This window comes from Salvia splendens, chromosome 16 (genome assembly GCF_004379255.2).
Source record: "Salvia splendens isolate huo1 chromosome 16, SspV2, whole genome shotgun sequence".
Taxonomy (NCBI): Eukaryota; Viridiplantae; Streptophyta; class Magnoliopsida; order Lamiales; family Lamiaceae; genus Salvia; species Salvia splendens.
This window is the reverse complement of record NC_056047.1, coordinates 5,026,484-5,048,592: the sequence shown is the minus strand read 5'-3', so window position 1 is coordinate 5,048,592 and position 22,109 is coordinate 5,026,484. Positions and strand designations below refer to the sequence as shown.

Below are 22,109 nucleotides of genomic sequence, written 5' to 3'. Positions count from 1 at the left end.
TATATTTTTGGATTCCCAAAAATATAACGATTTTATTACCATTTTTTTGAATTTTTTTTGATTTTTTTAAAAAATTTAATCCCAAAATCATCTATAAATACACACATTCATCATCTATTTCGGCGAAATTCGACCACGAGTAGTGAGTTTTTTTTAATTTTATTAATTTAATTATGTAATTTTTAATTTTTAAGATTTTAATTATGAAAATTTTCATTTTTAGGATTTTAATTATGTAATTTTTAATTTTTTTTAAATTTGTAATATTATTTCAGTTATTTTTAATGTATTTTATTGATGTTAAATGTTTTTATTTAAATTGAATAATAAAATGGTGGACCCTTGAGCATGTATTTGCGGAAGAGCAAGGATTTAGGTGTTGTGCTATTGCCTAAGAAGAGGGAGTAAAAGTGGGTCCCGCACACATCCGTACTCGTTGGCGAGAGCACGGATATGGATACCCTGAGCTTCCCGTCTAAACCCTCACACCACTACAGAATTTTCTGTCAGCTTTCTTCACTCACTTTATGCAAATTCCTTTCGAGAAATCTCTCCTCACTCTTTAATTTCCACCGCGAGAGCTGTCCTCCGCTCTCCGATCAATTGCCTTCATGAACTTTTGCTGATCGCGCATTTGCACGCCCTCTGGAGTGTCATGGCGGAGGAGATCGCTGCTCTCGTCGCCGCTCTGTCGTCCGACGATTTCTCTCAGAGGCTCCGCTCCGATGCGTCGGCGTCCGTACTCCGAGTAGGCTTCCAGATGCTCTATTCAATCCTCAGGCAGTCGGTGAGGCCGGTGGATTTTGATTCCGGCGGCGATGCTGGTAAAGGTGGCGGTAAGTTAGGGCTGGAGGTTTGGGAACAAACTCGAATACACGCTCTGGCGTGTGTCTCGATTGCTGTTGTTAAAGCAATCCGATCTCTGTCTGGTATGTGTTTTGGTAGTTATTACTTTGGCTTTGGGTTTATAGATGTCGTTCGAATGAGTGATAATGGCTGTGGTTCTGTTGTATGTGTAATGTGGCAGTTGAGCAAGTAGAGCCTGTGGTTGTGGCGGTGGTCCAACAATCGATTGAATTCGCTCTGTGTTATTTGGAGAAATGGATTGGGAAAAGTGATGATTCAACTCTTCAGGTTTTCTCGCTACTTATTGAAGAGACTGATTTACTTCAAGTTCTGTTGTCATGCTGTTCTTATAAGTGTTGTGGGTAAAATCTATGCATATAAGTGTTGGTTCCTGATCCTTGGTAGAAAACCTTCACAATGCTATTCGCTTATCTTCAGATAACATATTGCAGCATGGATATTATTTCTTATTGGGTGGATTCCAGCGTGATGATCGGTCCTGTTAGAAAATAGGAGATGTGTAATTTCTGTAGCTCACTCCAAATATGACTATACTATAGAGGTTCCATTTATGCACATGATTTGCTTCGTTCATATCTACTAGTTATAATGCTCTTGGCTGGCCTGAGATTGTCTCAGCGGTTTCCTCATTTGGATCAATTATGTCTAGATAATTCTGAACCCCTATGCATGCCGTTGTTGATTCGCAGTAAGTTCTTTTTAGAACTATAATTTTTTGTTTTCTTAATAATACTGATTTAAGGTTTCATGCGTTATATTCATGATACAAGTATATGATTGGGTTGAGTGCACTGTAGGATATAAAAACCAATCTAGCAAGTTGTTCATTCTCACTTTCATTCTTGTGAACAAAATAAGACCTTCCTCTGAGTCTGGGCAACTCATTTGTTCTTTTTTCCCAACTGTTTTATTATATTTTTGTTTGTAGAAATATTCCTATAACATCCTCTTTCTTTGTCTTGCTTATCCCCCTCTTCCAGAATACAATGCTACAAATGTTGGAGTTATTGCTAGTTGATGGGGTGCATAAGGATTCAGACATTTCTCTGTCATGTCCAACAAGCATTCCTGTGGACTTGTTGCCTAGTTCTGTTGATAAAGACGATGCTGTTTTCTGGCAGGACAATGTTAAGTGTATGCTTCAAGGTATTGTTTCATAGAAAAGATAGGATCATAGATTGTTGTTATCCTCTTTCACTGCCTTATGTGACTCCTAATTTTTTTTCTTTCTAAAGGGTCCATTTGCTCTCTGGAAAAAGAAGCAGACAATGATCTGTTGATACAATTTATTTCTGAGTCCATACAAGTTGATCTTGTGAATCCAGTTGCACAGTCTATTCCCGCCAATGCAAATAAGTTGACAACTCTTTCTCAGCACTGGGCTGTTATTCATCTCAGATGTAATCATCGTCTCATCTTACTCTGCAAAGAAGTTGTAGAACTTCCAGTGTCATCGGATGAAAAACAGGCCAGTCTAAATTTACGGAGAAAATTTTCAACTTGTCTAAGGATACTGAATTTGCTGGGAAGTGTTACTAAGAGTCATCCGATTTTGTACTCAGACAACCTTCTGTTGCATTCTTCTGCTTCCTTCATCGATATATTACCTATATTGTTCAGAACTGGTTTTGAGTTCGTAAATGCCAACACTATTGTTGAAAGTAGTTATGAAAGTCTTGCTGCCCACATATTGGAGGAATTTCTTCGAGTAATGCAAGCAACTTTCTGTAAGAATTTTGTGTTCCAGAACATCCAAGCATGTGTGGCGGCTTCTGTTTTGCAGAATTTGGGTTGTGATGTCTGGAGGTTTGATAAATACTTGCCCAGCCACAAACCCCCCCTGGCTTACTTTCCGAGGGTGATTGTTTTTGTTCTAAAACTCATTTCAGATATTAAGGATCAGGCTCTTCATTTCATTGAGTTAGATGATGCTTGGCTTCCAGACAGTCATTTAGGGCTCGATTCTCCTTCATGCCATGTCGGTTCTGGGAAAGTAATATTGTTGAAAAAGCATACTGTGGTGGACTTGCTTGAAATATTATTTCCATCATCAGTTCAATGGCTGGACAATGTGATGAATCTTCTTTTCTTCCTTCATTCCAAGAGCACAAAATTAGAGCCATTATTGGAAAGATCATGTTCCAGCAGGACAAAAGCTTCTATTACCTGTGAAGTGGAATGTGTTGTTTGTCATGAAGATGAAGCCCTTTTTGGGGATCTTTTTTCTGAGGGTGCTCGCTCTGTTGGTTCTGCTGATGCATGTGAGCAGTCAAATGCTACACCCAGTTCTGTACCCCGGTTCAGTAATATGCCATTTCAAGCAGCAACTGAATTGCTAAGTTTCCTAAAAAATTGTGTATTTTCTCCTCAGTCACATCCACAGATGTATCAAAATGCGATTAATGAGCTTAATGGCAACCATATTGATATTTTTCTTTCAATACTCAATTGTAAGGTCTATAATCCTGAAGAAAGGACTTGTGGTAATAATCTAGTGCATGAAGAAAAGAAGTTTGGCACTGTGCATTTGTATTGCTTTGAACTGCTGCAGAAACTTGTGCTGCTTCGAGCTTTCCCTGAATCTCTTGAGGAGTCAGTTGTTGACAAAATACTGAAAGTTGAGAATGGTGCACATCTTTACAATGATCTGATGCTAGCTTTGCTTGCCCACATACTTGTTTGTCGAGAGGGTTCTTCTGGTTCTAGATTAAGAACCAAAATCTACCAGCTGTTTTTCAAATTTATTCATCAAAAGGCAAAAACAATTTGCTCAACAAGCTCTGATTTGAAAGATATTGTTGAAACTCTGCCCTCTCTGTTTCACATTGAGATTATGTTAATGGCTTTTCATTTGTCATCTGATGAGGAAAAGGGTGTGCTGGCAAATCAAATACTTTCATCATTTAAAGCTATTGATATTCCCTCCGTGACCTCTGATAGTATGCAGTTGTCATGTTGGTCTTTACTGGTTTCAAGGTTGGTTTTGGTACTGCGTCATATGATGTATCACCCGCGTGCTTGTCCATCATTGCTACTGCTGGACTTCAGAACTAAATTGAGGGGATCCTCCGAGCTAAGCACACCTGGTTCTACTAACTATTGGTCATCCTGGCCAGCCACTGCTCTGGAGGATATAATGAATTCCAGTGGAACACAAGCAAACATGACTTTGCTGAATCAGTTAATTGATATTGCTCCCCTTCCAGCTTCTCTGTGTAGAGATTTTCCAGCAGTGGAAGGGTTTGGTTTGAGTTGGGAAAATACAATTGTCACTTTCTCACAGATTCTTAGACTTTGGAATGGTAAAAAGGCTGCCAGTGCTGATGAGCTTATTCTTGAGCGGTACCTTTTTGTGCTTTGCTGGGATATTCCAAGTTCAACTGAGGGATTGTTTCTGAAACATATGCAAGTTCCGTTCAGTGGTGTCAAGGTTCATGATGTCTTAGATATGGAGAACTTTCATTTTACCAGTCATTTTATATTAGGTCAATCCCACCCTAGCAATGACTACAGCACCACCCCAGGTGTTATGTTAAATTTGCTTCAGCAGTTGCATGGTTCACTTATGCGGGATGATTTCGAGGAACTCGGGTGGGACTTCTTCAGGACTGGATCCTGGCTTTCTTTTGTACTATCCATGCTTTCTACTAGCACCAAGGGACTCAACAATGGAAATTCACACCAACTAGAGACAGCTAATCAACCAGATATCACTGATCTGGATGCTGAGTTTCTCGGGCTGACTAAACAACTTGTCCACAAATCTTTCACTGCTGAACAAATTGCGATGCTATTCAAAGTATTGTCATCTTTACTGAAGAGATACTTATGGGTTTATCAGAGGGCTTTAGCTTCAGTGTTCCAAAATGGGCTTCACTCTTCTGTTAATTTTTTCCCTCTTCTGCTTCTTGAATATGATGGTTTAGATAACAACATGCAGGATGAATTTCCCCAAAAGTTGGGCACCAAACCATGCCTTCTCGACTCTCTTTTTGAGCTTCCGTCGAGGTTAAGTAAAATCATTGAAAAACTTGCTCTGGGAATTCAATCTAAAATTTTCTGGGAAGTTGCACTCCATGGATTTCCCCTGCATCTTCAACTTCCAACAGAAATTCTGTCCTCATGTATCCTCAACATGAAAGGAATTATTGTTAGCCTTGACGGACTACTTGATATAGAAGTTTCAAGAGGAGCTGATTTGGAGGAAAATGAGGTGATCAATGAAATTCTTGAATTGGTCTTGTCGATGAAGTGTGACAAGGTTTTTCAAAGTCTTGATGGTAAATTTGATCACATTTGCCAAGCCTTGAAAATGGGTCCTGATGCTCCTGACTACATCAATTTATTCATTATGAAGCGCATGGAAGAGTTTCTGCGAAGTATTAATAAAGAAAAAGACTTTGATAGAAGTATCCACGAATACATAGTGTTGAAGATGGTTAATATGGCCAACAGCCTAAAGGGAGATCCTTCAAGGAGCAGTATTTTCAAAAATTTTCTCTCTATGCAGGATACTTCTGGAAACAAGAACTTCCAGGAGTCCCAACGTGGAGATATATTGGTTCTGTTTGATGCTCTAGATCACTGCCTTTCTGAATCTGTAAATATGAGGGTGCTCAACTTCTTTACAGATCTTTTGTCTGGTGATTACCCTGAAGTCAAAGTGAAGTTGCAGATGAAGTTTATTGGCATGGATTTGATTTCTCTATCGAAGTGGCTAGAGATGAGGTTACTGGGAGGTTCAGTTTCGTTAAGAGAATCAACCATGAACTTTCTTACGAGTCTTGTGTCTCCCACTAGTGAATCCAAGCTGCAGGAAGCGCAGATCCATCTACATCAAGCCTTGCTAATTCCTCTAGATAGTGCATTTTTTCTATATGATTTCAGTATATCTAAAAGTTATTACAATTTTATCATTCCGCTCTCCAAAGGGGAATTGTTGATTAAGTCACTGCTGCAGAGAACTATTGAGTTGATGGAGAAACTGGCTGATGATGAGCGCTTGATTCAAGGACTGAAGTATCTTTTTGGATTCCTTACAATGATCACCAGTGATTGTGGGTCTCCCACTTGCACCTTGGAGAAGTCCTCTGGGAAATCCCTTTCTAGATGTAGTTCAGGTTTAGGGACTTTGTCTTCTGGAACTCTTGGTTCAAGGAAAAATGCTGATGATTTGGTTCCCTCTGCTAATCGAGCTCCAGCATCTGTTGACTGTGATGCAACTTCCGTTGACGACGATGAAGATGATGGGACCTCAGATGGTGAGTTAGGTAGCATTGATAAGGACGAGGAGGAGGATAGTAACACTGAGAGAGCTCTTGCATCTAAAGTTTGCACCTTCACTTCTAGTGGCAGCAACTTTATGGAACAGCACTGGTACTTCTGTTATACGTGTGATCTTACTGTCTCGAAAGGCTGCTGCTCCGTCTGTGCAAAAATTTGTCATCGTGGTCATCGTGTTGTGTACTCCCGCTCCAGTAGGTTTTTCTGTGACTGTGGTGCAGGAGGTGTTCGAGGTAGCAGTTGTCAGTGCTTGAAACCTCGAAAATTTACTGGAAGTAATAGTGCACCTGAACGTAGTGCTGGTAACTTTCAGCCATTTCTTTCTCTTTCAGATAATGGTGATCAGCTTCCTGACAGTGGGTCAGATGTTGATGAGGATTTACTGATAGACCTGGATTCCTCTACCAGGTTATCTCTTCCAATGGAAGTCCAGGAAAAGATGCCGCTGCTTCTTGACGAACTGGAGGTTGAAAATCGCATATTAGGGGTTTGCTCATCATTCTTACCTTACATTACTGGAAACAGAGACTCCAACATGATGAGAGATAAAAAAGTTAGTTTAGCAAAAGTGGAAGTGCCCCACTACAGTAATGACCTCTTACAATTGAAGAAGGCATACAAAAGCGGTTCACTAGACTTGAAGATAAAAGCAGATTATTCAAATGCAAAGGAGCTCAAATCTCATCTGACTAGTGGATCTCTAGTCAAATCATTACTTAGTGTCAGTGGCCGAGGTCGACTAGCTGTTGGTGAAGGTGATAAAGTGGCCATATTTGATGTTGGGCAATTAATTGGGCAAGCTACTATTGCTCCTGTGACTGCAGATAAGGCTAATGTGAAGCCTCTTTCAAAAAATGTTGTTCGATTTGAGATCGTTCATCTTCTTTTCAATGCACTTGTTGAGAATTATTTGGTTGTAGCTGGCTATGAAGATTGTCAGGTCCTTACCGTCAATCACCGAGGTGAGGTGATTGATCGATTAGCGATTGAGCTTGCTCTACAAGGTGCATATATCAGACGTGTTGAATGGGTTCCCAGTTCCCAGGTTCAGCTGATGGTGGTGACGAACAGATTCATAAAAATTTATGATCTCTCTCAAGACAATATCAGTCCTGTACACTATATCACATTGCCTGACGATACAATTGTTGATGCTGCCCTTTTGGTGGCTTCCTGCTGTAGAATGTTTCTCATTGTCCTTTCAGAGTCTGGAAACTTGTATAGGTTGGAATTGTCAGCAACAGCAAATGTCAGTAGCATGCCCTTAAAGGAAATTATTCAAGTTGAGGGCAGAACTGAAACTGGAAAGGGCTCCTCACTGTATTTTTCACCTACTCACAAATTGCTCTTTCTGTCATATCAAGATGGGAGTTCCATAATTGGCCGCTTTAATCCAGATGTAACATCTGTGATAGACACATCTGCAGTGCATGAGAATGACGTTGATGGTAAGCTCCAGCCTGCTGGTTTGCATCGATGGAAAGAGTTACTGGGTGGTAGTGGGCTATTTGTCTGCTATTCTAATCTAAAATCCAATGGGATGCTTGCTATCTCTTTGGGACAACATGAAGTGCTTGCACAGAATTTGCAGCACACCGGGGGTTCAACTTCTCCTTTGGTTGGAGTTACTGCTGATAGGCCTTTAACAAAAGACAAAATCCATTGTCTTCTTCTGCATGAAGATGGAAGTCTTCAGATATACTCCCACATCCATGCTGGGGTGGAGACCGGTGTAAATTTGATGTCAGATAAGGTTAAGAAATTGGGTTCTGGTATTTTGAAAAACAAAGCTTATGGGGGTGAAAAACCAGAATTTTCACTTGATTTCTTTGAGAAAACTGTCTGCATTACACAAGATGTGAAATTCACTGGTGATGCCATTAGGAATAGTGATTCTGAGGGAGCAAACCAAACTTTAGCATCTGAAGATGGATTTCTGGAGGGGCCTAACCCTGCTGGATTCAAGGTAATGTTACTTCATTGTTTTGATTGGATTAAAGCATCTTTACAGGTCTCCTTTTTCTTACTACACTAGTATGCTTCTGTCTCGATCTGACTTCCCTCACTGTAGATCATACGTAATGTTCATCTATTCACGCATGCACTTGGTAACATGATGCAGTTGAGCAATAAACGTAGTTCACTCCTTTTGAGTTGATCTGCATTAATTTCTGGCTACCCACTTGCATTCATTAGGAACATTATACGGGCTAATCAGAATGGAATGTGCTCTTACAATAACTTCTAATGGTAGATTTATGTGAACATATTTCCTAGAAAGAATAAAAATGATAATGGATTTACATTTTATGTGGTGTAGTTAATTGAATTATAAGATTTCATCATATGATTACTCTAACTTGATCTACAGCTGAAGAAGCTGTGCATTTTCATTTTCACTCTCTCCCATTCTTTTGGTTGTTTTTTAGTTTTCAGTTCTTTGCATTCATTAATTAGTTCAAAGTATATTGATTCCCAAATGTCATAGTTTTCACATTCTTCTCATTAATTAAGGTTAATTTGGGCAATTTTTTATCTATTAATTTGTGTGTCAAAGTTCAGGAAGATTAACAAACTGAATGGGACTGAGTATTTATTTGTTGTTGTAGTGAACTATGACATGGACATTTATTTTGCAGTGTATGGCAACTAGTTGTATTGTAGCTCATATTTTCAATTATTTAACAATACCTTTCTTGGTCTTTAGATAACAGTGTCCAATTCAAATCCTGACACTGTCATGGTTGGTTTTCGCTTGCACGTTGGTAACACATCAGTAAGCCACATTCCTTCTGAAATCACTATATTTCAGAGAGTGATAAAACTGGATGAAGGAATGCGCTCCTGGTATGATGTTCCCTTCACTGTTGCTGAATCACTCCTAGCTGATGAAGAATTCACAATATCTATTGGTCGAACCTTTAGTGGATCTGCTTTGCCAAGAATAGACTCTTTAGAAGTATATGGCCGAGCAAAAGATGAATTTGGTTGGAAAGAGAAGATGGATGCCATTTTGGATATGGAAGGTCGGGTGCTCGGTGGTAATTCATGGTCCATAGGTTCAGCCAGAAAGTCTCCGGCGGCAATGCAATCTTCTTCTATACAGGAGCAAGTGGTAGCTGACGGTCTTAAACTCCTATCTAGGATCTATATGTCTGGGAAACCTCAGGGATCCCCGAAGATTGAAGATAATAAAGTGGAGGGAAGCCACCTTAAATGTTTGCAAGTACTGGAAACAATATTCGAGAGCGACAGGAAGCCTTTGTTACAGACTGCTGCCAGCTGGGTTCTGCAGGCTGTCTTTCCCAGAAGAGAGATCTATTACCAAGTAATTCCTGATATCTGATGTTATACTTGCTTATCTATTCATATTTCACCAAACTTCGTTTTATGTGAAGTTTTTTATGCATTTGATTTATATTGGCTCTGGATACTCTGTTCAGGTGAAGGACAACATGCGTCTTAGTGGAGTGGTAAAGTCTATAGCCACACTCTTGTTGAAGTTGGGAATGGGGGAGCTTGCTGCAGGGTGGATTATTGAGGAGTTTACTGTGCAGATGCGAGCAGTTTCCAAGATTGCACTGCATCGGCGCTCAAACTTAGCAAATTTTCTTGAGAGTAATGGTAATGTTTAATCGATGCCGTACTAGATACATACAATAATTCCATTACTAGATTATCTATTCACTGAGCTTTCACAAGTTCAATTTATAATAAGGAGGGTGTTTCGTTGTGTATGGAGATGATTTTAGTTTCCCCCGGTTAAATCATATATAGAAGCATTGCTTATCGTGTAGGTTCTGACGTAGTCGATGGACTTATGCAAGTGCTGTGGGGAATTTTGGATGTAGAGCAGCCAAACTCACAAACTATGAACAACATTGTCATCTCGTCTGTGGAACTTATCTATTGTTTTGCGGAATGCCTGACATTACATGGAAAAGATTCAGGATTGCCATCTGTAGCCCCTGCTGTTACTTTATTCAAAAAGCTTCTTTTCTCTACTAATGAGGCTGTTCAAAGCGCCAGCAGGTAAATTTATAATCAAAGTTGTGAATTGTGAACTGATTTAACCTTCGTGTACTGCCCATGCACTTACATTTGCTGCTCCCTTTTCAGCTTGGCTATATCTTCTAGACTGCTTCAGGTCCCTTTTCCAAAGCAGACAATGTTAGGTGCTGATGATGCCATGGAGAATGCAACATCTGTTTCCCTTCATGCAGATGCTATAAATGCTACTAGTGGAACTAATCCAATTATGGTAGAGGAAGATTCCATTACTTCTTCTGTGCAATACTGTTGTGATGGCTGCTCAACTGTTCCTATATTGAGGCGCAGATGGCATTGTACTGTTTGTCCTGATTTTGATTTATGTGAAGCATGTTATGAAGTACTAGATGCAGAGAGACTTGCTCAACCACATTCTAGAGATCATCGAATGACTGCAATTTCAATTGAAGTAGAGACATTCAGTGGAGACGGTAATGAAGTTCACCTGCCCACAGATGATTTAAGTGACGCTAATATGTTGCCAGTTGCTGGTGATGTCAACATACAGAATTCAGATCCATCAATTCATGAATTGGAGCCTAATGAGTCAGGGGAGTACTCAACAGTTGACCCTGTTACCATATCTGCATCTAAAAGGGCTGTCAATTCTTTACTTCTCTCTGAGCTCCTTGGACAACTAAAAGGATGGACAGAGAGTACTTCTGGAGTTCAAGCTATTCCTGTGATGCACATATTTTACAGATTGTCCTCAGCTATTGGTGGTCCTTTTGCTGGTAGTGTGGAGATTGAGAGCTTAAATTTGGAGAAGCTAATAAAGTGGTTCATTGACGAGATTAAAATGGATAAACCATTTGAAGCCCGGACACGTTCATCTTTTGGGGAAGTGATGATACTTATTTTTATGTTCTTCACCCTTATGCTACGTAACTGGAACCAACCGGGGGGTGATGTTACTGTATCAAAATCTGGTGGGGAAACAGATCCCCAGGACAAGACGACCTTGCAGATCTTATCTTCCATATCATTATCAAGTTCATCTACCTCTGACGGCCTAGAGAAAAGTGACTTCACATCTTCTCTGCATAGAGCGTGCAGCTTTCTTAGGCAACAAGTCTTTATTAATTATCTCATGGACATTCTGCAGCAGCTTGTGCACGTCTTTAAGTCTCCCTCTGTAAGTGCTGAAACTCAAGGATCAAATACTGGTCCTGGCTGTGGTGCACTGTTAACAATCAGAAGAGAGCTCCCTGCTGGCAATTTTTCACCATTCTTCTCAGATTCATATGCCAAATCACACCGTTCAGATATTTTTGCTGACTACCACCGTCTATTGCTCGAGAATACTTTTCGGTTGGTTTACTGTTTAGTTCGACCTGAAAAGCACGATAAAGGTGGGGAGAAAGAGAAGACGCACAAGATTCCTTCTGGTAGGGATTTGAAGCTTGATGCTTATCAGGATGTCCTTTGCAGTTACATCAACAATCCACATACAACTTTCATAAGGAGGTATGCTAGGCGGCTGTTTTTGCATGTTTGCGGTAGCAAGACACACTATTACAGTGTACGAGATACCTGGCAATTTTCTACTGAAATTAGTAAGCTCAATAAACACATTAGTAAATCTGGTGGATTCCAGGGCGCCATTTCTTATGAAAGAAGTGTAAAAATGGTGAAGTGCCTTTTTACAATTGCTGAGGTATCTGCAGCCAGACCTAGAAACTGGCAGAAGTATTGCTTGAGGCATGCAGGTGTCTTATCCTTCCTCATGAATGGAGTTTTCTTTTTTGGTGAAGAATGCATTATCCAGTCCCTGAAACTTTTGAATTTGGCATTTTACACTGGAAAGGATATGAATCACTCCTCACAGAAGGCTGAAGATGGAGACGGAGGAATGAGTTCGAATAAGTTTGGGGGACAATCGCTTGACTCTAAGAAAAAGAAGAAAAGTGAAGAAGGAAGTGAATCTACAATGGAGAAATCATACATGGACATGGAACAGGCACTGACTGTCTTTACTGACCGTGGTGATGACTGCCTGAGGCAATTTGTTGACACATTTCTATTGGAATGGAATTCAAGTACTGTGCGTCGGGAAGCCAAGTTTGTTCTTCTTGGTGCCTGGTACCATGGTAAGCAGTTATTCAAGGAGACTATGCTAACGGTTCTCTTGCAAAAAGTGAAACACTTACCATTGTATGGTCAGAACATCATTGAATATACTGAACTTCTGGCTTTGTTACTTGGAAAAACACCAGACAACTCCTTAAAGCAACAAAATGGTGAAATCATTGACAGATGCTTAACCTCTGATGTAATTAAATGCATCTTTGAGACGCTTCATTCACAGAATGAACTTCTGGCTAACCATCCAAATTCACGCATCTACAACACATTGAGTGGTTTGGTTGAATTTGATGGTTATTATCTTGAGAGTGAGCCTTGTGTTGCGTGTAGCTCACCTGAAGTCCCATATAGTCGAATGAAGCTAGAGAGTCTGAAGTCAGACACAAAGTTCACTGACAATCGTATCATTGTTAAATGCACAGGTAGCTACACCATTCAGAGTGTCACAATGAATGTTCATGATGCTCGTAAATCAAAACCAGTGAAAGTGCTGAATTTGTACTACAACAATAGACCTGTAGCTGATTTGTCAGAATTGAAAAACAACTGGTCTTTGTGGAAGAGGGCAAAGGTATGCCATCTTGCTTTCAATCAGACAGAACTCAAAGTGGACTTTCCAGTTCCCATAACGGCATGTAATTTTATGATTGAGTTGGATTCTTTCTATGAAAATCTTCAAGCATTATCTCTCGAACCTCTGCAATGTCCACGATGTAGTAGACCTGTGACTGACAAACATGGAATCTGTGGCAACTGCCATGAGAATGCTTATCAATGCAGGCAATGCCGTAATATTAATTATGAGAATCTGGACTCGTTTCTGTGCAATGAGTGTGGTTTCAGCAAATATGGTCGCTTTGAATTCAACTTCATGGCCAAGCCTAGCTTTACTTTTGACAGCATGGAAAATGATGACGATATGAAAAGAGGACTAGCTGCTATAGAGTCTGAATCAGAAAATGCTCATCGACGGTATCAACAGCTCTTGGGTTTCAAGAAACCATTACTGAAGATTGTCTCAAGCATTGTTGAGAATGAAATGGATTCTCAACAGAAAGATTCCGTGCAGCAAATGATGGTATCTTTGCCTGGACCATCCTGTAAGATCAACCGTAAAATTGCCCTTCTTGGTGTGCTCTATGGTGAGAAATGCAAAGCAGCCTTTGATTCTGTCAGTAAAAGTGTTCAGACTCTTCAAGGCCTCCGGAGGGTGCTGATGAACTATTTGCACCAGAAGAATGCTGATAATCATGCTGCAGCCTCGAGATTTGTTGTGCTGAGATCTCCAAATAGTTGTTATGGCTGTGCTAGTACATTTGTGACCCAGTGTCTCGAGATATTACAAGTGCTCTCAAAACATGCCAGTTCTAAAAAGCAACTTGTTGCTTCTGGCATTCTGCGAGAGTTGTTTGAGAACAACATACATCAGGGCACAAAAACAGCTAGAGTTCAAGCGAGGGCAGCACTTTGTGCCTTCTCAGAGGGAGATGCCAATGCAGTGGCAGAGTTAAATGGCTTGCTACAGAAGAAAGTTGTTTACTGTCTTGAACACCATCACTCCATTGATATAGCTATGACAACTCGTGAAGAACTAATGTTGCTTTCAGATGTCTGCTTCTTAGCAGATGAATTCTGGGAGTCAAGATTACGAATTGTCTTCCAGTTGTTATTTAAATCAATCAAGCTGGGTGCCAAACATCCGGCTATATCTGAGCATGTTATTCTACCTTGCCTGAAGATCATATTGCATGCATGTACACCACCAAAACCTGATTTGGTGGATAAAGAGCCAGTGAGTGGAAAGCTAACTTCACTTCCACCCGTGAAAAATGAAAACAACTCATATGAATCTGGCTCTAGTGCAGTTGCGAATGCGAACCGATCTGTGTCAGAGCCGTCTGAGAAAAATTGGGATGGCTCTTCTAAGACTCAAGACATGCAGTTACTAAGCTATTCTGAATGGGAAAAGGGCACATCCTATCTTGATTTTGTGAGGAGGCAGTATAAAGTTTCTCAGGCAGTCCGAGTCAGCCAAAAATCTCGGCCTCAGATATTTGATTATCTGGCCATGAAATATGGTCTCAGATGGAAGCGGCGTTCTTGTAAGGCAGCTCAGAGCGAAATAAAATTGTTTGAACTTGGCTCCTGGGTTACTGAACTAATACTAAGTGCTTGTTCACAATCTATAAGATCTGAGATGTGCATGCTAGTTAATCTTCTTTGTGGTCAAAGTTCATCCAGACAGTTTCGGTTGCTGAATTTGTTATTGTCTCTGTTGCCGGCTACTCTTTCTGCTAGTGAAAATGCAGCTGAGTATTTTGACTTGCTCTTTAAAATGATAGATTCAGATGATGCTCGTATATTTTTTACTGTTAGAGGATGTTTATCTACAATATGCAAGCTAATCATGCGGGAAGTGAGCAATGTTGAATCTTTGGAGAGAAGCCTCCACATTGATATATCACAAGGGTTTATTCTTCATAAGCTCATAGAGCTCCTTGGCAAATTTTTGGAGGTTCCGAATATCAGATCAAGGTTTGTATTTATCATGTTCAGTTTCCTTCCAATTAAATATATTATGTGTGTGTTTTTGCATACATTTATATTTGGTTAAGAACATTTTTCCCATTTGTCTGTCAGGTTCATGCAAGAGAAGTTGTTATCCGATGTTCTTGAGGCGCTGATTGTGATTAGGGGATTAATTGTTCAAAAGACTAAACTAATTAGCGATTGTAATCGGCTTCTTAAAGATCTTCTTGACAGTCTTTTGCTTGAGAGCGACGAGAACAAAAGACATTTCATCCAGGCATGTATTGGTGGCTTGCAGGTTCATGGAGAGGATAAGAAAAGGCGCACTTCGATGGTATGTAATTGATTTATTTTTCAACCCTTACTATGAAAATTAACTGAAAGAAACTTTTCTGACTATAGAGGACACTGTAATATGGTTGCTAATTTTGTCTATCTTATGTTCATTCTTTATTAGGTTGATATTGTATTATCCTATTATTGATTTTTTGTTGGGAAAAAACAAGTTGATAACAGAAAACTTGTTCTTTCACAAAGAGTCGTGCCTGAAAAAATGCATCTTTTTCTGAAAATTACTTTATTATTATTATTATTATTATTATTATTATTATTATTATTTCATATTTTATTATTGTTGTTTATTGATGCAAGAGCCCTTCGATTCCTTTCATTTCAAAATTATTGATTCTGTACAATGAGCTAAATTTAACCATCACGCTGTCTATTTCACAGTTTATTTTGGAACAGCTCTGCAACTTGATCTGCCCTACGAAAACTGAGCCAGTATATCTATTAATATTGAACAAAGCACATACCCAGGAGGAATTTATTAGGGGATCAATGACCAAGAATCCTTATTCAAGTGCTGAAATTGGCCCTCTGATGCGTGATGTGAAAAATAAGATATGCCACCAGTTGGACCTCCTGGGACTGATAGAAGATGATTATGGGATGGAATTGCTGGTAGCAGGAAACATTATTTCTCTTGATTTGAGTGTTCCTCAAGTTTATGAGCAAGTTTGGAAAAAATCAAATAGTCAGACTTTAGCTGCAGCCGCTGGGACAGGTTTTTTGTCTGTTAATGCTACCACATCAACCAGAGACTGTCCTCCAATGACAGTGACTTACCGGCTTCAGGTTGCCTTTACAATCTTCATTGTTTACACCTTTTAGCAACTCACCCCATGGTTGATTAATTGTTAACAAATGGAAAGTTTTTTTTCTTTCAATTTTTTTCATCTCCCTATTTAATGTAATGTGTGATTCAATATCCACAGGGTTTGGATGGTGAAGCTACAGAGCCCATGATTAAAGAATTGGATGAGGATAGAGAGGAATCTCAAGATCCTGAGGTTGAGTTTGCAATAACCAGCGCTGTACGAGAATGTGGTGGTCTGGAAATTCTCTTGAGCATGGTTCAAGTACGAACGGTTTTACACCCTACTAACCTTTTTTATATCCTTTTTGGTGTATTTGTGTGTGTGTGTGTGTTTATTTTGTTTTAGCCCCTCCTTTTGGAGAGGGTTGTTGACTGAATAGAAGTCTTGAGTAAACCTAAGAGTAGAAGCTTGCATCATTTTATGTTTTAATCCTTGTTAGTTCAGTTTTCTGGGTTTTCTAATCTTTGATCTACATGAACAGCGTGTGCGAGATGATCTGAAGTCAAACCAAGAGCAGTTAATTACTGTGCTAAATCTGTTAATGCTTTGTTGTAAGACAAGGGATAACAGAAGAAAGTTACTAAGCTTGGGGGCTTTGGGTTTACTGCTTGAAACCGCAAGACGTGCCTTCTGGGTTGATGCTATGGAACCAGCCGAGGGAATTCTTTTAATTGTGGAGAGTCTCACTCTGGAAGCAAACGAGAGTGATAACATCAGCGTTACACCAGGGGTGTTTACAGTCTCTAGTGAAGATGCTGGTAACAGTGAACAAGCTAAGAAAATCGTTCTCATGTTCCTGGAACGATTATCTCATCCTTCAGGACTTAAGAAATCTAGTAAACAGCAGAGGAATACAGAGATGGTTGCGAGAATCCTTCCATACTTGACTTATGGAGAACCTGCGGCAATGGAAGTTCTTATTCAGCACTTTGAGCCTCATTTGCAAAATTGGAGTGAATTTGACCAGCTACAAAAGCAATTTGACGATAACCCCAAGGATGAGAAGATTGCTCAGCAAGCTGCCAAACAAAAATTTGCACTGGAGAATTTCATCAGGGTCTGTGAATCTCTTAAGACAAGCTCTTGTGGTGAGAGATTGAAAGATATCATATTGGAGAGAGGGATTACTAGAGTTGCTGTGACACACTTGAAGGTGTGTTTTGCGTGTGTTGCACAGGCTGGTTTTAAATCAACTGAGGACTGGGCTGCTAATTTAAGATTGCCTTCTGTTCCCTTTATACTCTCTATGCTTAGGGGGTTGTCAATGGGTCACATGGGTACCCAGCGGTGCATCGATGAGGAAGGAGTTTTACCTTTGCTCCATGCTTTAGAGAGTGTTTCTGGTGAAAAGGAGATAGGGGCGAAGGCTGAAAACTTGTTGGATACCTTTACTGATAAGGAAGGAACAGAAAATGGGTTCTTAGCAGAAAAAGTTCGCCAACTAAGACATGCAACCCGTGATGAGATGAGGCGTCTAGCTCTGAAGAAAAGAAAACAGTTGCTTCAGGTACTTCTCATTTCTTTTGTAACTAATATTCAGTTTTAAGTAATGTATCTTTTTCCCTATCACACCCAGGATGAGTCTTGTGGTTCCTATGGAAGTAATTGCATCAAATACGTGGCTGGAACATGTAGCTTTAAGATTCGCCAAAAATCACATAATATTAAAACTGTAGAATAAAACCAGGGATGATGTACAGCTTATACCTTTACGTGTAATATTTAAAGCAGATGATGACTTGAAAGCAGATGTGTGTAAGTTGCTTTTATTTACTTTTGGAGTCTAATATATTACTTTGTGGTTTAAGGGGCTTGGAATGCGGCAAGTGACATCAGATGGTGGTGAGCGAATTGTTGTTGCTCAGCCCGTTCTTGAGGGTTTTGAAGATGTTGAAGATGAGGAAGATGGGCTTGCTTGCATGGTTTGCCGGGAGGGCTACCGATTGAGACCTACTGATTTATTGGGTGTGTATACTTACAGTAAGCGTGTAAACTTGGGTGGTGGAACTTCTGGAAGTGCCCGTGGTGATTGTGTTTATACAACTGTCAGCCATTTCAACATCATACATTTCCAGTGCCATCAAGAGGCTAAACGAGCTGATGCTGGCCTAAGAACTCCGAAGAAGGAATGGGATGGTGCTGCCTTGAGGAACAATGAAACTCTCTGCAATAATTTGTTTCCCCTGAGAGGACCCTCTGTTCCAACGGGACAATACTTGCGTTATGTTGACCAGTACTGGGACTATGTTACTGCATTGGGACGCGCTGATGGAAGCCGGCTGCGATTGTTAACATATGACATTGTTTTGGTGGGTTATTAGTCTACCTCTTGCTTTCTCTGGCCTTACTTAGGTTTAAGAGTCATACTTTTAACAATGTAAAATGTATCTGCAGATGCTAGCTCGGTTTGCCACTGGCGCATCATTCAGCACTGATTGTAGAGGTGGTGGAAAGGATAGCAACTCCAAATTTCTACCTTTCATGATACAGATGGCATGGCACCTTTTAGACCACGACTCTTCTCAACGAAATAATCTGGCTAAATCCATTTCGACTTATTTGTCTTCCACAATTTCTCCTGGAACACAACCACCTTCAAGCGGAACAGAGGAGACTGTCCAATTCATGATGGTCAGCTCACTCCTTTCAGAATCATACGAGTCATGGTTGCAACATCGGCGGGCCTTTTTACAGCGCGGAATATATCATGCATACGTGCAACGTCAAGGTCGCTCTACACAGCATAGAGCAGAGTCGGGAGATGGCAGTGGGTCTGACGAATTATTTTCCAGCATTCAGCCCATGCTTGTGTACACTGGGTTGATTGAACAGCTCCAGAGATACTTGAAGGTGAGAAAGTCTTCGACGGTCCAAACACGAGGGGCGGGAGGGGAAGACCAAACCACTTGGGAGGTCGTCATGAAAGAGAGACTATCGAATGTGAAGGATATGGTAGCCTTCTCCAAGGAGCTACTCTCATGGCTGGAGGACATCACCTCAGCCTCCGATCTGCAGGAGTCGTTTGACATCATGGATGCCTTATCCGATGTTTTAGCTTCTGGATATACCAGATGCGAGGATTTCGTCAATGCTTCCATAAATCTAGGAAAATGACCATCTTGTTACTTTGTTAGCTCTTTTTGTATAGTTACATTACATGTGCAAGAAACTGAGGCCAAAAAAGGTTTAATGTTGCCATTGCAGATTTGTATTCATTTATGGTCTAATAAATTCCCTTGCCTCTGTTTTAAATGTACATCCCAACCTTGCCAACTGTGACTATAAATGGACCCAGGTGTTTCAATTCTTACACAAACATAAAACCAACTTCCTTTATTTCTTCGATGTTGCAGAAAGGGCTTTCACTTTCAAGTCATTTAACGGTTACTCCATCAGTACATGTGCACGTTTAAGAGACTCATTTCTTTTCGCATGAGATTTAAGAAATGTGAGTTGAATATGGTAATGGAATGTGGTCTACGATTGCAGTCAGTTGCGACCCATTTATTCATTTATAGTAAAAGTAAAATGAGATTTCTATTGACGGTTGAATCGAAATGAAAAAATGAGACTCTTATCGCCGGAGAGAGGGAGAAAGTTATTAGTGAATATGTACTTATGTTTCTTTTAAATGATTTGTTTGGTAAACATCAAAGTGTTATTTTAGTGCCCTAAATCTTATTTTTACTACTCCAACTCTTCCCATTCATTTCAAAGTCCTTTTCCATTGAATAAAGCAGCTAGAGAAAAGAAGGCACTTTGCAGAGACAATTGCATTTGGAAAGCTGACTAAACACTCAATTCCAAACCAAAAAATGTGTTCTAAGATTCATCATTCTAATTTTTCTGGATTGTGGAAAATTATATTTTTTCTTCACCTATACTTATTCCCTGGTGACAATTTCCTGTTTCTGTCTTTTTAAGTCTAAATTGCCCGATTTTATCTTCCAACTATCCATAAATTAATTTCAGCTGGCCGAATTAATGTTTATAATTAATGTTTCCGGAGAAAAATCAGCTGGGTCAACATATTTTAATTTTAATTTCACGATAAATTAAGTTATAATTAACGTTTCCGGAGAAAAATCAGCTGGCCGAATTAAGTGCTGCAAAACAAATAAAAGAGTAATAAAGGATGTTGTCAGAGTGCATGTACCACATGTAAATTATTTTGTTGGTGATGGGTATTTTAATATACAATTTTGGGGTATTTTAGTAATTTTACATTTATAATAAATTAATAATGATTAATTAATTTAAGGTATTACATTACTACCCTTTTATAATCATTTAGGAAAGATTGAATCTTTCATAATCAGCATTTATACATTTAATTAGGGAATGATTTACTACAGTAATTTGTAGACTAAACGTTGCATAATTTATTCTTCCATTAACAATAAATTGAGGATATTTCTTCTCCATTGTGTCAAAAGTTAAACTCTCCCCTACAAATTAGACTGATATGGTTCATGATTTCATAAATTTTGGATGAATATCTTGAATAGGAATAAATTAAAACAAATTCATAATAAATTATAATATTTTAGATAGATACATTATAGATTGGCTTTCTTCAAATTTGCAAAATAATAATAAAAGAATTTGAACCGACTTACCTTCTAAAATAGAGAATTTTATATTATATTTAAACAATAATTTTAACTTTTAAATTCACTCATCTAATAGTCGTTGACACCAAATTATTTTTATAATATGATTTTAAAAATTTTAAATTATAAATATAAATATAGGCATATATATTTAATTTCTTCGTATTATCTTTCAATGATAAAAACAATAATTATTTGCATCCAATTATTTTGTTATTAAATAATATCAATATTATAAGTTATAAAAATAAATACATGTATATCTACCTAATTTCTTAGTCTTATTATTTATAACAAAATAAGTCATTCTCAACCAATTATTTATAATTTATAAAATTTTAAGTTATAAAATCATTGCATGTATATATACTTAATCTATTAGTGTTATCATCCAACGAAATAATTATAGTCATAGCCATTTAATTATTTATTGTTAAATAATTCTTAAAATTCTAAAGTTATAAAAACAAGTACATGCATACACTTAATTTCTTGGTGTTATCATGCAATTAAATAATCATAGCTATTCACATCTAATTAATTTATTATAAAATAATCTATAAAAAATATGAATTATAAAAATGACAACTTGTATACATACTTCATATCTTAGTGTTATCATCATGAAATAATAATTGTCATTCATATCCAATTATTATTATTGTTAAATAATTCTTAAAATCCTACGTTATAAAAAGGACTACATGTCTATATACTTAATTGCTTAGTGTTATTGTCCAACGAAATAATCATAGTCATTCTAATTCAATTATTTTATTATTAAATAATTTTAAAATTTAAAGTTATAAAAATGACTACGTGTATATATACTTAGTGTAATCATCCAACGATATAATCATTGTCATTCACATACAATTATTTTAATATTAAGTAATATTAAAATTATAAGTTATGAAAACGTATATACTTAATTTCTTAGTTTTATGATCTAACGTAATAATCATAGCCATACACATCCAATTATTTTAGTATTAAATCATTTTTAAAAATCTAAGTTATAAAAACGACTAAATAATTTTACCATCAAATGAAACAATTATCTTAGTATTGAATGATTTTTTAAATTTTCAAATTATAAAAACGACTAAGTACATATATACTTAATTTTATAGTGTTATCATCAAACGAAATAAATAGTCACTCGCATCCAATTATTTTATGATTAAATAATTTTTAAAATTTTAAATTATAAAAAACTTGTTATACTTAATTTCTAAGTGTTACCATCAAAAGTAATAATAGTATTTCTCATCCAATTATCTTTTTAGAAATTATATACTCTCTCTGTCCTATTCAAGATGTCAACATTTTGAGTAACACGAGATTTTAGGATAAGTTGTTAGGTGGAGTAAGTAGAGAAAAAAAGTTAAATATTTAAATAAGAAATGAGACAAACTAAAAAAGAAAGGGGGACATCTTGAATGAGACGTACTTAATTTATTAATTAGTGCTATCGTCAAATGAAATAATCATAGTCATTCACGTCCAATTATTTTATTAT

The 22,109-nt window shown here is 38.1% G+C and overlaps 1 protein-coding gene across 1 annotated transcript; it reads left to right on the top strand.

The window, feature by feature from the left end:
* The first annotated feature begins 511 nt into the window (after window positions 1-511).
* LOC121770966 (auxin transport protein BIG-like) lies at window positions 512-19,230 on the top strand. Its single transcript, XM_042167754.1, has 14 exons — window positions 512-929; window positions 1,028-1,134; window positions 1,848-2,013; window positions 2,103-8,116; window positions 8,858-9,478; window positions 9,594-9,774; window positions 9,948-10,182; window positions 10,270-14,820; window positions 14,926-15,148; window positions 15,547-15,951; window positions 16,092-16,235; window positions 16,456-17,481; window positions 17,783-18,283; window positions 18,369-19,230. Exons 1-14 carry the CDS (start codon window positions 656-658, stop codon window positions 19,086-19,088), a joined length of 15,168 nt encoding a protein of 5,055 aa, XP_042023688.1. The 5' UTR covers window positions 512-655; the 3' UTR covers window positions 19,089-19,230.
* The last annotated feature ends 2,879 nt before the right edge of the window (window positions 19,231-22,109 follow it).

Bases quoted from the DNA above. Each gene is read 5' to 3' on its own strand.
- LOC121770966 (XM_042167754.1), top strand. From the start codon at position 656: ATGGCGGAGGAGATCGCTGCTCTCGTCGCCGCTCTGTCGTCCGACGAT. The intron at 14,821-14,925 runs GTTTGTATTTAT...TTTGTCTGTCAG, and splicing joins GTTCCGAATATCAGATCAAG to GTTCATGCAAGAGAAGTTGT. The intron at 16,236-16,455 runs GTACGAACGGTT...CTACATGAACAG, and splicing joins TTCTCTTGAGCATGGTTCAA to CGTGTGCGAGATGATCTGAA.